The 17,557-nt window shown below is 35.0% G+C and overlaps 1 protein-coding gene across 1 annotated transcript in view; it reads left to right on the top strand.

Moving 5' to 3' along the window:
• Positions 1–17,557, top strand: part of USH2A (usherin) — a 793,063-nt gene that overhangs the window by 200,452 nt on the left and 575,054 nt on the right. Inside the window, exons 14-15 of the mRNA XM_054484303.2 lie at positions 2,206–2,369; positions 12,290–12,448. Coding sequence (XP_054340278.1) covers positions 2,206–2,369; positions 12,290–12,448 — 323 coding nt within the window. The remainder of the gene's footprint in view (positions 1–2,205; positions 2,370–12,289; positions 12,449–17,557) is intronic.

Consider the following 17,557-nt stretch of genomic DNA (forward strand, 5'->3'; position numbering starts at 1 on the left):
TGAAGATTTTAAACAGATTGTGGGAGAAGCTCTGGCTGTACCAAGAGAGTCGGTGTAATAAAGGTTTCTTTATATTAATATTACAAAAACCATTTATCCTGGCAAAATCAATATTGCAATTCATCTTAGTTTGGTGTTTCTCTTTCTAAGCTTAAAATGTCTTTTCCTTTATTATGTGTAATTTTGTTTCAATAAATGTGAAATATATTTCATTTAGGAGGTACTCTTGAGGAGGGATAACTTATAAAATGACATCAAATTTGTAGTTTATTTGCTAAAGAGTCTTGGAAATGTTTAAAATTATATTTGAGTGGCTGAGAAATCTAAAGGAATCATTTTGCTTATATCCTTAATTATAAAATTATCCCTGTGTCCTTTGGGGTAAAAACAGACTACAATTTTCAGAAAAGTCTCCTCCTGTGAACTTCATTTAGGAAAAATTCTCTCTTACTGAAGTCAAGTGATTATAACAAGTCAGATAAGTTGACTATAACAATGGCTTGGATAAGAGACTATAAAATCAAGAATAGACACATTTAATTGCTCAAAACATGTGCGTGCTTTGGCTGGAAGAAAATAGAACTACATCAAGGAACAGAATTATGTTATACACTGGAAGCTATTACTCTAAATGTACTGTATGTAAAATAAGTGTGATTGTCTCAAGAGTGAATGGTAATAAAAACTGAAATACTCAAGAGACACTTATTCATGAGTGGTGCAGTTACACATACATATATATATATATATGTATACACACGCACACACATACATTGAGAGAAGCTTTTCTCTTATTGTTTATGCTCACTAATATTATATTAAAAGCCTACAAGCAATAGACTCTACATAATAGCCTATAAAGAAATTAAGAGCAAATCAAGTATTTTTGCATCTATAATTCCATTTTAATTATAATACATAATTTTCTTCAGCTCTAAAACTTAACCTAAACAAAACATCTATTTGAAATGGAATTCTGATGTAATGTGTGTAGATAAAAGACCTAATATAGTTGTTTGAAGGGGGAAAATGTCCTTTTATCATGACCATAAAAAGGGCAAACTACAGTACAGTGGTTTTCAATAAAAACTGTACTTTATTTATTCCCAAGGGGATATTAGTCCATAAAACAAACTTGCAGCTTATTTGGCAGTCTTAGCTTTTATCAGCCTTTTTAAGGGTGTTGAATGATTACCCAAGAGATCACACCGTAAAAATTGCAGTGGGGAAAAGTAACTCCATCCGTTCAGCATCTTTATTAGAATATGTAGGTGAATCCATTTGATGTTGTTTTAAATGTACCACGAGGAGAGTACCTTTTTAATGGTGAGTGGTCTTCTTACATGTGCTGTTTTGCTTCTCTAATACCTCATGGCACCAACATTGCTTATCCTAATCAGTGCCATTGGCATAGGCTACATGTTTGAATAATTCACTGTGAAGGAACAAGTTTTAGTTTCTATCATGGCAAAATGCCACTACTGGTATTTTTACAGGCAACTTTGGATCCAAGAAATTTAAGTTGCTGTAAAGTTATCTTACTATAGTTATGTCATTAACATCTTTTCATAAATCAGAATAATGCTGTATTCTCCAACCATTGTGGATAAATAAGTTTAGTTCATAAAACAGAAAATGAAATATAACCCATATTAAGGCATCAACAATATTTGAGCCTGTCTTCCTCAAGCAATTTTCTTAGTGAAATTTAGTCTTCATCGAACTAACTATAGAATTTTAAGATTTTCAGGGAGATCAATGATTTACCCCTGGTTTTCTGTTTCACAATTGGATAGTCACTTGAAAAGATAATTTTATGGGTACCTAATCTAAATGTTTAGCTGACAGGAACACTGCTTTTGTAAAAGCAAAATTTACAGTATTCTTAGCTGAACAACTGGATTCAAACTAATCCATAAGATATATCGTGGGATGTAAAAAAGCAATATAATATCTTTTTTTGCAATTAGTTTATAAAGAGAAAGCTTTATACGGGTTTTACCAGGAACAGTAGTTTTATAAAGATCTTTTCTATTTTCCTTTATTTTGTGTTGATTCTTTGTTTGTTTAGCTCAAGCATTCTTTTCAATATGTTGGCTAAAACAAACCATCTTACTCTACAATGCTATTGGTAGGTGTAACTTATACTATGAATTATTAATCAAAACACTATTCTCTTTGATGGTTTATTTGCCTTGTTTTCAGATGTCAGCCTTGTAATTGTCATCTCTCAGGAGCCTTGAATGAAACCTGTCACTTGGTCACAGGCCAGTGTTTCTGTAAACAATTTGTCACTGGCTCAAAGTGCGATGCTTGTGTTCCCAGTGCAAGCCACTTGGATGTCAACAATCTATTGGGTTGCAGCAAAAGTAAGTGAACTCTGGCTCAGTGCTGGTGTGTGAAGCAGCATCATACAGGGGACTGCATCTCGTTGTTTTCTTTCTCCATTTAGAACCCATCAGAAAGGCTTAGTACAATGTGAAGAATGTAGGTAAGAGATGGAAAAAAATACACTGAGTGAAATATGTGTGCTTTTCCTTGATTAGACAATGGAAATGATAATATAATTATGTTCATGGTGGGAAATTTACAATAGTTTTTTGGAGTGAAATCAACAATGAGGTTATTAATGTCCTAGGTTTTCCCAGACCAAGGGTTTTCCCAGGACACAAGACTTTCAATGGTAAAATCAGGACAGTATTGGTTAAACCAAAATAGTTGGTCACCCACACAAAGACATTTCCAGGTAAGTTATTTTTTTTTTGACAAATAAAGGGTGAATTCTTGTTTATTGTAAGTTTGATATTCTTCCATCCCCCAAATTTTATGGGCACTATTATACCATTAGTTGTTTATTGATATTGTAATAATTAGTATCATTCATCACAGCATATTATTCATCCTATAATTGATGTTTCTTTCTAATTTAAGTTACACTCATTTAAATATCTCTCACATTTATATTTTTAATTCCTTAAAGCCTAAGATTACATGTAAGTATCTTTTGACTTCTCAACATCACTTTCCAGTTCCTTGAATTGACCTCACAAGGTCACCTGCAGTTCTACAATTTCATAACATATTGACCGTTTTCCTATATTTACTTCAAGATCATACATCCTTACCTTTTCCAGAATCCCTAAGAAATGCCTGCTGGGAACATGTGGTAGGAGCCTTCTACAACATATTGTGCTATGCATATTCTCCTTGGGGTGTCCTGAGACTGTCATGAGTCACAATGATAGGAAACGCCACAAGTCATGACAGATCATCACAAACCAGCATGCCTGGAACTCTGCTATCTACATTTAAGGGGGGAGGGAGAAAGATAAGTAATGGGATATTGGACTCCACAACAACTGTACTAGATTTTGAGGTAATGGAAAGCAGGATGTAGCTAGTGATTAAGAAGACATATTCATATTTTGTACCTGTGTAGTTTCTCTTCAGCATCCCGCATTTCATCAGTCCCTCTGGATTTCAGCATAAGTAAAACTGTAGGTATTTATGTTTCTTTTGGGAAAGAACTGTCATAATTCCTTTCATGTATAAATACAGTCTAAACACAAATCTGGACTCCATTGGCCACTTAATTACTATGTGTCATTTATTGATTAGCAATACAATTGATTGCTTTGTACGCAACAAAAATTCTAGCATATTCCTTTTGGATATGAGTTGTAGATCATCATTTATAATGGAATTACAATACCTAATCTTAGTGATTTCTGATTGGTTCTGCCACTAATTTTGTGAAAATATTGGCACCTGCTCTACTTTTTGCTATCTATTCCTTCTTGCATTTGAGACATAGTCTGGGAATTATTTCTCAGGTGAAACTGGATAGTCATGTCACTGGAAAGCTAGCCTACAATTCTTAGTAGTGGTAGACATTTAATTTTATATTTTATTAACTAGACATTCTTTCCAAGTGTTTCTGATTTGTTAGAATTTTTAAAAACTTTCACTTTCCTAATGATTCTTCCCTGGACATATTGCTTTTGGCTTTTTATCTCTTTAAAATTATGATATATCATACTAAGCACAGTTCTTCAACTGCTTTTTGTTGTTGCTGCATCTGTTTTAGGTTTTTATTTAACAAAATTTTCGAAACACTGTGTAAAGTTAGAAGCTCAGTATCAGCAGAGGCAATTTATTAGAAACAAATCAGACAACATTCCTGCCTTCAAAGGAGGTCAAAACATAGCTAGAGTGACGGACACTGATAATAGGAGGGGAGCAGAAAAATGTAAATGGTGGGATGAGGATGAAGGGTCCCAGCCTTCTCTCCTGTTCCAGCTTGATTTTCACATGGTACTTGTGTTTGATCCTAGCAGAAGCCAGCCAGAACAACTGGCTTCACAAAGATATGATGAGATTGAAAGGAATGTAGTGCTATCTATTGTTGACACAGTGAACTACCTCTGGCTAGTATTTGTCTCTGTATCCAACAGATGTCAAGAAATAGTTTCATTTAAAATTAAAATTTCTCATGGTACCCCCCCATACAGTTTGGGAACTGCAGGATTATAACCCTCATTATATCTTCTAGGGGCCACTAGCAATAATTTAGTAATATCATCTGTGATTTTTTTTTTCCAGTCGGCTGTCAGGATAGGAATCGTAGGATGTAATTTCCAAAGTGCAAGAGGATTGAATTAAAATAAAGTAGTTAGACCTTTTCTTACAGTAAATTTCCCTATTGGGTGATTCACTTCTTTCCTTTAAATATTGGTTTCATGCTTTCAAAATGATAGTCATTCTTCTTGATAGGGAGCAAAACAAGAATTAACATAAATTAAATAGTCCTATTTTCTGTATGCTTTCCTAGTGAATGATATTCTAGTTCAATCTTCTATGAACTTAACTAAAATTATACACATACACACACGTATACAATTAGCCACTTATTTTTTAATAGTGTTTGTCTTCTCGACACTATTCTCATTGTTATTTATTCATCTTTATATCCACATTTTTTCTTCATCTCTCCTTGCCAGAGAGTCTCTTCTAGCTCTCCTTTTATTAACAGCTTTATTAAAGTATAATTTACATATTATACATTTAATAATTTTAAGTATATGGTTTGATGGACTTTAGTAAATTTAGACTTGTGCAAACATTACTATAATCCAATTGTAGAACACTTCTGTCATTTCAAAAAAGTTTCTTAGTGCTCATTTCCATTCAATCACAACTCCCACCTCTAGCCCCAAACAACTAGTTATAGGGTCTTTGATGAGATAATTTTGCCTTTCCCAGGAGTTTTATGTAAATGAAATTATACAACATTTAGACTTTTTACAATGTATAGGCTTTTGTATCTAGCTTCTTTCTCTTAATAAAATGTTTTTGAGGTTCAGTCATATTGTTGCATGTCTCAGTAGATTCTTTTAATTGCTAAGTAGTATTTTATGAATATACTATATTTTGTTTATCCATTGATCAGTTGATACATAGATTGTTTTCAGCATTCATCTATTATGAATAATGCATCCATGAACATACGGTTACAAGTCTCTGTGTGGACATGCATCTTTATATCTCTTTATATCCTGAGAATAAAAAGGCTGGTTTGTATACTGAACATATTTTTAATGTCTTAAGAAACTGCCAAATTATTTTCCAACATGGCTGTATCATTTTACATTTACATTAGCAATTTATAAGAGATCCAGTTACTCTATGGTCTCAGCAACATTTGGCATTGACTCTATTTCATTATAGCCATTCAGTGAGTGTGTAGTAGTATCTCATTGTGGTTTTAGTTTGCATTTTGCCTGGTGACTAATGTTGAACATCTTTTCATGTGTATTGTCATTCATGTGATTTTTGGCAAAGTATCTTTCAAATATTTCGCCCATGTTTTAGTTGAGTTGTCAGTCCTCTTACTGAGTTAAAGAATTCCTTAATAATTTGGGATACAACTTGCAAATAGTCCTCCCATTCTGTGGATTTGTTTCTCATTTTCTTAACGGTATACTTTAAAGAGCAAAAGCTTTTACTTTTCATGAAGTCAATTTACCAGGCTTTTCCTTTATGGGTCATGTTTTTGTGTCCTATTTAAGAAATTTTGGGTTGACTCAATGTAAAAAAAATTTATCCATTTTTTTCTTAAAGTTTTACAATTAAACATTTACATTTAGATCCATGAAATAATTTGAATTAATTTTGTACATGGTATGAGTTAAGCATCTAAGTTCTTTCATTTTTATTTTTTGACACATAGATATCCAAATGTTCCATTAACATTTGTTGAAATTGCTATCCTTTCCCCATTGAATTACCCAAGCAGCTATGCAAAAATGTGGTTGACCCCATAGCTAACATCATATTCAATAATGAAAGACTGAGATCTAAGATTGGACATAATATAAAAATGCCCACATATTAGCCAGAGCAAGTAATCAAGAAAAAGTAAGTAAAAGTCTCCCAAATTACAAAATTGACTTTCTTTACTTGCAGATGATATGATTCTATATGTGGAAAATCCAAACAAATTCACAAGAAAGCTGCTAGAGCTAGTAAACAAATTCAGCAATGTTCTATGTTACAAGATCAACACACAAAATTAGCTGTGTTTCTATAAGCCAGCAATGAACAATTTGAAAAAGAAATTAAGAAAGCAATTTCACTTATAATGCATCAAAAATTTAACCAAGGAGATGAAGACTTGTACATTATCTGTTTTCTGTGTTTCCAGGAAACCTATAGTATAATTATGCAATGTTATTGCTATGCACTGTCCCTTTTGTGCTTAGCCATGTGCTCTCCAGTGTCTCATGAGTTTCATGCAGGATCTGTGTGTGATCACTCTTCTATTAGGATACTAAGATAGAAGTAATTTTCCCATTAGTATATATTATCTGTGGTAATGAATATATTACTTATTGCCAAATAAGCCATTTATAATTCTTGGGATGTAAGAATCAAGGATGCCTTCCAGCACACTGGAGGGTAGAGGAAATAAAGGTGATATTTATTGAACAATTACTTTATACACACATACACACACACACACCCCTTATCTTCAAAATAACCCTGACAGGGAGACATTATCATTCTCTTAATATAAATGAGAAAAGGTTCAGGGAGTCCAATCAATATTTGACTATAATCATACAACTACCAAAGTTCCAAAGCTGGAGATTCAAGCTCGTGGTTCCCAAAGAGATGGATCTAGTCACAATATTATACTCTCATTCCATAGAAAAGAGTCTGGCATATGCAAAGACCATTCTTGGCAATTTTGATGAATGAATATGTGAACATTTTTTAGGAATTCTACTTCAAGCACATAAAAGTTCAAGTTCTCTCATGCTCAAGATTTAATAATATTCTCAAAAGTGTTGGTAAGTCGTCTAAACCTTCTGGCTTATGAAAATTTCAACTTAAATACCAAAGAGGTACTATTTATTTATGCTGTGGAGTCAGACAAGATTGTGGTTGACATGGTCATAGCAAGTAATCAGCTTAAATGTTTGGAAAGAGCCTCTGTGTGTGAAGAACTTTTGTTGCCAAGGAAATTTTCATGTAATGCAAATCATTTTCTACACCCTTTGACATGGGAGTGAAACATCTATCTCTCTTTCATTTTCATTCATCCCCAAAGCATTTTGCTGCCTTAGAAAATCATCTGAAGGTCAGTTTTGATTGCTCTAACTCTGAAATCTGTTGTGTTCCTGATAGCATGCAGAGTTTTAGATGAAATCACTAATATTCACTAAAAAATGTTAAATTACCATGAATTGCAAGGTTCTTTGAGAGTGCCATAAATGAGGCAGTTTATGATATTTGTGGCTCCACCAAGAAACAACAGGATTTAAAACCCTAAATTAAAATCCACTGAAAGGGTCAAATGCATTGTAAGTGTTCAACCGATCAAAGTGACCATATCAAATATGGAAAATCCATGAATTCAAAAATGTAAGGTGCTATTCGGAAATAATTCTTTTCTCATGTGTCATTATGAGATTGTTGCTACTCTTTTCCTACGTCTAAATAGGCATATAGACTGTTGGAATGTTAATAGAACAATGCAAATTCCAAAGAAGAAAAAGACAAAAGGAGAGCAGTGAGTATATATCTAGTTTGAATATTTTAAAACATATGATGTAAATATTATCTGCCTTAGGATCAGACTTTGTCTTTAGGAAGCCTATTCATAATACATGGAATTTTATATATTTTACATTCAGTGCTGTGTAGAATAAAACAACTTTTTCTCCGTTTTCACACCACCATCAACATAGACTACTTTGGTGAACAACCAATTCTGCAGCATTAATATCCTACAATCCAGTTCAACTCTTGCGCTATATACCTGGAAGTAGTGGCAGATTCCACAGGTGAGGGCTCAGTCCCCAAGGCTGCCCCCAACTTCTAACACCAATCACAAGCTCCAGGTTATTTTGCCTGTGCTTGTAACCCACTGGCTATAAATTGGGGCTCCTATGACTCCCTCCTTGGGTTCAATTAATTCAGCAGATCAGCTCACAGAGCTCAGGAAGCACTTATTTTTACTGATTTATGATACAGGATGTTACAAAGATACAGATGAAGCAATGCATAGGACAAGACACACGGAAAGGGGAGCTGAGCTTCCATGTCTTCTCTAGGTGTCGCACCCTCTAGGAACTTCCACGTGTTAAACTACCTAGAGCTCTCCCTGTACCCCCACCACCCCCGCCACCCCAAACACCCATTTTTTTTTTTTTTTTTTTTTTTTTTGAGACAGAGTCTCGCTCTGTCACCAGGCTGGAATGCAGTGGCGATCTTGGCTCACTGCAACCTCCGACTCCCGCATTCAAGCGATTCTCCTGCCTCAGCCTGCCGAGTAGCTGGGATTACAGGTGTGTGCCACCACGTCCGGCTAATTTTTGTATTTTTAGTAGAGACAGGGTTTCACCATGTTGGCCAGGATGGTCTCGATCTCCTGACTTCGTGATCCACCCGCCTCGACCCTTTATAGCAACTTCATTGGATAGGCATGACTGAAGCATGGATGTGGCAGACTACCAAAATTACTACTTGAGACCATCACTACAACAGTTACTACTGTTACTACTTGAGACTGTCATTACAAGAATGAATGAAGGGGGATGAAAGCAGAAATGAAAACTTAAAACAAAAATAACTATTTTACAGGAAGTGTTACATGGGGAAGAAAAAGAGGGGTCCCTGCTTCTTGTGAGCAAGGGCAGCTGCCTGAGCTTCTTCAGCCCTTCGTATTTATTGGGTAGAAAGAGCAGGGAGGAGGAGGTAATGATTGGTCAGCTGCATGATTGATCACAGGGTCATATTATTACTAACAGGCTTCAGATTTGCCTAATCACAAGAAACACTTGTGCCTGGGTCATGACTGCCTTCAGCATTCCTTCTGGGTGCAGACACAGTTTGTCAGCTTGCCAACATCCTGCTTTCATGAGAACAGTTTGCTGTTTACTCATATAGCCTCCAGTGGTATACTGAGTTGATCACGACCCTCATTCTTTCGGCCTTCAACACATGGACAACTATGTAGACACATGATTTAAAAAAAAAAAAAAAAAAGGAGTATGATTTCATACTAATCGACTGAGTGGGGAAACCCAGCAAGGCTGCCTATTCAGAGTCTTTTTGGCCTCTCTCTGCAGTATTCATTTCTCCAGGGCATGGGGCAGGACCCCGTCTAAAATGAGGGTCTCATGACCCACAATCAGACAAGGTAGGTCAGAGAATTTCCTTATGGCTGGCTGTAAGACAGAAAGGTAGAGGAACATTAGAGTATATTTTTAGTTTCTCTGGCCTGCCTTGGGGAGAAAAAGGAACAGGTAGAAGCAGAACAGAACAGACAGACCCTATTTTCTGAGGCCTACTTCTGAAGCCTAAAGCTCCCCAATATTGTAACAAAAGACTGTCCTTCACCTGTATCACTCTTAAATTGTTCTGAAGCTGCTTCAGGACCCTTGGATAAAAGACCAATACTTCAACAAAAGATAGGCTTACTGTGTTAGTCACCAAAGAAATAACAAAGGCTATGGAAGTTATGAGCCAGGAACCATGGACAAAAACATGTGTGTGTGTGTTTGCGTGTGTGTGTGTGGCGTATAAATATCAAAGTGCTCTTGAAATCCTGTCTTAAAATGTAATAATTTGATCATATTATATCTTTTAGACAGAGTTCATATATTATATCTGTTAAACAGAGTTCATCACTCATGGGTCCTGGTGAATTAGCAATAGCTCTGAGGTGGAAGTCTTTGCTTAGTTTGCAGAATAACTTCACTTTACTGTTCCCTACTTTTCCACTTTGCTCTGTCCTCCAAGATTCTATGCGGTTTGCATCAGCAGCCTCCATTGCCCTCTGGCCTTCAGTTAGTTGATTTCAGCTGCTAGGAGGGACCCACCAAACATCTGGAGGGCAGGTGGAAAAGGAAGTCAGAATATTTAATTCCCCACTCTCTGTGTCCATGTAGAAGCAACCTCAAGCTAACTGCATCCCTCCATGAGTGGTCATAGCTCCTGTCAGGTGATGCTCTTCATTCAGTCCTTTCTGTCCCTGAGTTCTGTCCCCATTTAAGCTAGAGATAGTGTGCAGAGAAGAGTTAACATAGCAAGACTGACTGCTTATTTTTAGAAAGACCTGCTTACAAAGTTGGCCTTTGGCTGGCATCTGGATCCCCACCATCCCCAGAACTGATAAGAGAGGACCACTGCACTTAAACATTTGTACAAAGTATGGTTTATGCTTAACACCTGCTTTCCTTGTGGGGGTCTTAAATTTGGGTAAATGCCAGATAGAGGCTGCTCATAGGAACAGCCCCCAATAAAAACGCTGTGCACTGAATTTCTAAGGAGCTTCCCTGATTGGCAACACATCACACACGTTTTTATAATGCATTGCTGGGGGAATTAGGCCCATTCTATCTCTACTGGAAGAGAATTCTTGGAAGCTTGTGCTTGGTTTCCCCTGGACTTCATTGATATGCCTTTTCCCTTTGTTGATGAATTCAGTAACATTTCATTGTAATAAATTTTAGCCATGAGTAGGACTATATGATGAGTCCTTGAGTCTTCCTAGTGAATCATTAGACCCAGGGTTCAGGGTTGGCTTGAGAAACTCTGACATAAATAGCAAAAGAGCTCTGCGGTTCTATACCTGACAGTACTGCACCATCTCTTTTGCCCACCCTTTTGAAAGTAGTTCCTTTATTAAGTTCTCCCCAAGTTACTTTTTTTGAGTGTGCTTTCTTTTAGTGAGGCTTCTAGTGACTGTAGATATTTCATATAAAAATATTAATTATTTGATGGATTCTTTTCTGTACATTATATTTACATATTTCTTAACAAAAAGATGAATGGTTTAAAAGGAAGGTAACACAGCAACCTGTACCCTTGACATCTTATTTAACCAGTGTGTTTGATTAGGTTGTGCTTCTTTAAATGGATGGGGGATTGAGCATCTTGTTTAAACTGGAAAGTAGTACATAAACTGGTGGTTGATTGTCCTTAAAAAGATTTAGCTGTTGTTTTTCTCCTTTACCTTTGTGTATTCTGGGGGAAAAAAGAAAACTCACTCTCAAAAGTAGGGAGACTAAGAAAAATTTACAGTGACAGAACACAATGTTTTCATGGTATATATTTATATTATAGAAAACATCACTTAAGTAGTTAGATGAATGTTCTTATTTCTTATGTGCCAGATAAGCAATCGTATTACATCTTAAAAACACCTCTAACAGGTGATGGTATATTCATATAGTATATTCAAATTGTTTCTTGATAATACTTAGATTATTTAACATCCATAACTATTTATATCACCAAATATTATTCTTTCTTTTACACTGTGCTCTCTGAAGCAAGATAAAGAATTGTGCTTAATGGAATGGAAAGCTTCCTCTCAAAAACCCAAAGATTATGTACTTAAATTTCAAGTTTCAATGGAACTTATGTCAACTTTTAAATTAACTATGTAAAAAATAAATGTTGTGCATCCTTGGATGGTTTCTCAAAAAAAAAAAAAGGCAAAGAAAGAAATGCTTAATGTAAACTATTGTGGTTTTTTACCCCCATCTATATTTATGCCAGCTGCTTTGACCTAAAAAGTTTTTTTATGCTTATAGATAAAAAGCTTTGTTTTCGAGAACTCATGAACCCTTTGTTTATTAATGTCTTGGTAAACCACATGTCTTCTTGATAAAGCCATTCTGAATCAGAAAGACCTCTTTGCTGGATATCTTACTTCAGTTTGCTTTTCTGTTTATTGATTGCTTTGCTAACAAATGCTCTCTTCATTGTAATTTAGCTCCATTCCAGCAACCTCCGCCCAGAGGACAAGTTCAAAGTTCTTCTGCTATCAATCTCTCCTGGAGTCCACCTGATTCTCCAAATGCCCACTGGCTTACTTACAGTTTACTCAGGGATGGTTTTGAAATCTACACAACAGAGGATCAATACCCATACAGTGAGTTTAAAGGTTTGGTAATAGAAATAAATATTCTGAGAATTGACACATTAGTTAAGTTCTTTGGCATTGAGGATAAATGCTGTTGTGGTTTCCTCTGTCTGGCACAGAGTGTTTTAAACAGAGAGAGATTTACAAATTTCACTAGTAATCAAAGAAATACAATAAAAATGAGATGCTTATTATCTGATAAATACTAATGCTTATCAAATTCTCAAAGATGAAAAAAAATGACCCCATCAAGAATTGATGGGAATGTGGGGAAGCTGAAACTTTTATAAACTGCTGAGGTGTCTGTGTGAGTTCATTAGTACAACTTTTCATGTACAATAATTTGTTAAAATCTATGAAAAATCTTTCCTTTTAACATAATATTTGACTTAGCAAACCTATTTTAGGAAGTTTATCTCAAGTGAATAGTCATTAAGTGGACACACAAGATGTCCATACCTATCCTATTTGTAATATCAAAATATTGAAAATGATTCAGATGTTCAACAATGTTTCAGTAAATTATAGTATATGGCATAACAGAATCCTGGTACATTGTTAAATAAATTATAGGCTATGATAGCATATAAACTGATATCTTAGTTCACATATCAATAAATGGAAAATGTTCATGACATATTGTTTAAGGCAGGGGTACCCAATCCCCAGGCTGTGGACAAGTACTGGTCCGTGACCTGTTAGGAACAGGGCCACACAGCAGGAGGTGAGCAGCAGGCCAGCGACATTACCACCTGAGCCCTGCCTCCTGTCAGTTCTGTGGCGGCATGAGATTCTCATAGGAACAGGAACCCTATTGTGAACTGTGCACGCGAGGAATCTAGGTTGCACGCTCCTTACGAGAATCTAATAATAAATATAATGCGCTTGAATCATGCCAAAACCATCCCTCCTCTCCTTTCCATCCTAGGTCCATGGAAAAACTGTTTTCTATGAAACCAGTCCCTGGGGCCAAAAAAGTTGGGGACCACTGGTTTAAAGTCAATACAGTTATTAAAATAATCTGAGAATTATACCATTTTAATTTACAAATACTGGAAGACATAATAAATAGATCTAGTTTTCTCTAATTGTAAATATTATAGAAAATGTATCAAATATTTCTATTATAATGAATTCAAGTTTTTTAATTCTCAGGTTAAAGAACTATTAAATCTGGAAGTGGAGTGCTAACACTCAAGCAAATAGTGTAATTTAATACACACATTGCTATTTCCGCAGAGATAGAACACAGCAACATAAACTTTTGAAAGAGGACGGATATAAACAAGCCATCAAGCCTATCTTTGCCTTTGTAACTTTTATGAAGACTTTAAAGGAGCTTATAGAAATCAAAGTATTAGAATTCATTGTCTTTAAAAAACATTTACTCAGATGTTTTACATACAGTTTCCCTAAAGACAGAATGAAAAAAAATAGTAATTTTTACATTATCCCAGCTCTATCTTCTCTGATTTTTGCTTCTAGCCATGTTTAGCTACACACTAGTTTAAGAAACCTCAGAACAGCAATTCCAATTCAAGTTTCTATTTTGTTCTCTTCCTTTAATACACAGTTTTCCAAATTCTACTTTAACCATGCTTAATTAGTTAGAGAACTGTTTAAAGCTGTGTCGCAACACTGAAATTCCATAACCTTCCTTAAAATGGTTAGGAGGATGCCTTGTTTTAACATTTTAATTGACTTTAAAACTTCTGCATCGCATAGAGTTTTATTTTGTATGCATTATACTGGGTTTCATTTTGCACCTGATTCATATAACTGGAATTTAGTTTCTTATGTCCACCCGTTTCTCTTGGCTCTACATGTCTCTTCAGTATTCCAAGTCTTCTTTAAAGTTAATGGAAACTCTGAACTTCATGATGCAGATTGCAAAGGGAAATGAACATCTGTCTACATCTGCCATGTTGGCAAAGTATCCTGAAAACCTGCTACTAGAATGTTTATTTTCTTCCAAATATCAGCGTGATCCAGGTGTCCTGAAACTTAAACTTTTGTGACAGAGAAAGAGAGGAGTTGTAAAAATATTGAAAATGATTTTGAAGATGACAGTACCACTGGTTGAGTTATTTCTGAAGTTGTGAATTAGGGTCACCCTACTTTCCATACAGCTTAATGAAATAGCAAAATTAAACTTAAAACTATCAATGATATTATTCAAGCCAGAGGCATGATTTCCATAGTAACATATTGTGATCTATTTTATAGTCCATCACATGTTAGTACAACACTGGCTGTTTTTGACGATTGCACTAATACGGAATCCAAATAACATTTTCTTACATAATAAATGTGTATTCATTCACTAATCAGACATTTATATAATCCTATTAAACAAGGCATTATTTCCTTAAACCATATTTTTCATTAAAAAATGCCACTTCTGGCATTTCTTGACAGTCACTGTAATTAATGATGTGAAAATTATCTGCATGATGGCATTTGAACAGTAAGAACAATTGGTTAACACTGTCAGAACTTTGTATCATTCTAATAATAGCCTCATGTTTCTTGCTCTATTTCTAGTGCGTGGCTAGCATGTGTAACATGTAAAGGAAACACTACTTATATTCAGCTGGATGAACAAATCTTTGGGTTAAATAAAGGCATTAGGAATTATAGGTGGAGAATCATTGAACTTTTCAAAGAAAATTAATAGTGTTGTCTTCCAAGCAAGTTTGATAGTTTGTTTGAGACCTTTATAGAATTCTTTTTTAGAATGGAAACTTTTTCTAGCTGGCCTAATGTACTATGGGATTCTCTAAGACATATTTTCCTTCCTAGGATCATGATATCCTGGTGTACCATCTTTAAAGCTTTCAAATTATTTATTATTATAATAGCATGCAAATAATGGTGAATAATTTTAAAGATTGTGAATAATTAACTTTAAAAAACAAGGTATATCTTTACGTTTTATTTAAGGTAGAGGTCAAGCTAGCACTTCAGGAATCATACATAATCAGCCCTAACGGTATCTCTATTGTAGCCCCCTTCTGGTTTGCTCATAGGTATCTTACATGTCATGGGAAGGAAGTGAATAGTTATTGGAGGAAATAGCACTCTTGTGTTAGTGTTGTAGGTTTAGGGAGTGGACAGTAACTCATACTGTTTTTTGGTGTTGTTCCTATTTGAGTTTGGAATCAAAGGAGCACTAGACATAGTAGGCAGATCAAATTTAAAAATAAAAACGATCTTCATTACTGATGAAAGTCAGATTAGAGACTATATCCTTTTTCCTGCAGGAAGACAAATTAGAAGAGAGAAAAATTAATGGGCTGATCTGCACATAATTTGCTCCCTACACCCTGACTCCCCAGATTCACAGTCAGATGAGTTGTTCCTCATTTGGGATGGCATGAATGGGGAGATAGCCCTTAAATGTCACTTTAGAGAAATCCTTGCACGGGAACTAGAGGGTGATTATTTTTACATGTGACAATGACTTCTATCACCTACAGATATTAACATAGTTTAAGCTTAGAATTTTAGACAACCAAATATTTTAATGAGCCCTGGGATTTCATTTCTACTCTTATTCATTTCCATCTTTAAAATTATAATTTATAATCTCATACTACATCAAGGGATCAATGTAACAAGTGGTAAGATGATTCAGTTAGCTCTGAGAGGAATAAATGAAGAAACATAAGATATAGAGACAGGATGAGAAAACAGAAGAGAAGATGACAGGCAACTGTTTTTATAAGGCTCTTAATATTCTTAATGCAGTAGTTTCCCTGCATTAATATATATATGTTATATATATGTATGTATATACGTATATACATGTATATATACATGTGTATATGTATATACATGTATATACGTATATACATACATATATGTATGCATATATATATAGTTTAATACTATTTGTTGTTTTAGGAATCCACTGGAGATCTTGGAATGTATCTCCTGTGGATAAGAGGGGACTACTATATTCTTTCCTGAAACAATAGATCAAATATGTATAGAAAAATCATTCATGTGTTTAATAAAATTTTGTTCAGTGCTTATTCCAGATCAGAAACTGTATCAGTCACTAGAAATACAAAGATGAAAGGAACAGTTCTCCTTACTGAGTGGGGAGACATATAAGTAAATTAAGTAACAACAGAATATATAAATGTTGAACCAGAGTAAACTTGGGGTGTTAAGGAAGCACAGGGTGGCTTGGGAGGTGTAGGAAATGTAACCGCGCCTGTGGTGGCAATGATGATGATGGAGAACCACTGAAAGCTTCCCAGTAAGGAAGGAATATGAGCTGAATTAGCCAGATACTGTAGCTGACGAAGAGTGATGGTCATGAAATACATTTTGTATTAAAACACATGGAAGTATATGAGAAAATAAGGTATATTCAGCAATCTTGGGGAGTTCCATGTAGCTTTGGTAGGTGGTACACTGGGGGACTGCTACAAACCAGGAGGGTATCAGCCAAGATCACAAATCAGTGCTGAGTCAAGGACTGTAAATGGTGCTCTGAAAATGCAGAAGTCTGTAGTAACAGCAAATTTTCAAACTCAGAGTTAAAGATCCGTACCCCAACCAAGGAGAGCAACTATCTTGAGATAAGCACTCTTTTAACCTGAGTATTATTTTTTTTGTTATGGTATCATTAATGGGTATCCTATTCATACCCTTTCAAATGCTTTTATTTATTTCACACTATAAATTGCCTTATATGATATTCCTACACAAATGCATATTTCCATCCCAATTCTATGTGATTCTAATTTCTTATTAAGTGGACTGCTCTTGTATAATACATTCTGATCTATTAGGATTATATTCCATTTTTCAGATGCTACAAACATCCAGCAAGTACTGTACTTCTTTTAATTGTCATCAGGTTATAAGTCTTCCAACTTCCAGTTTAAGCTTATGCCAGACAATCTTTTGGAATATTCAGCACTGAAATTTATTTTTGTCTTTTAGGTTTTGGCTTTTGGCATGTTAAATAGATTATTTTCCATCATTGTTCTAGCCTTCGGTGATTTTTCAAATTTTGTTCATATTTTCAACAGCCTTATTGTGGGATAAGGGTAACTTTAATCTAATCTAATAAATATTTATCGAAATAACAATGAGCCACAG

Source organism: Pongo pygmaeus, chromosome 1 (genome assembly GCF_028885625.2).
Source record: "Pongo pygmaeus isolate AG05252 chromosome 1, NHGRI_mPonPyg2-v2.0_pri, whole genome shotgun sequence".
NCBI classification, from domain to species: Eukaryota; Metazoa; Chordata; class Mammalia; order Primates; family Hominidae; genus Pongo; species Pongo pygmaeus.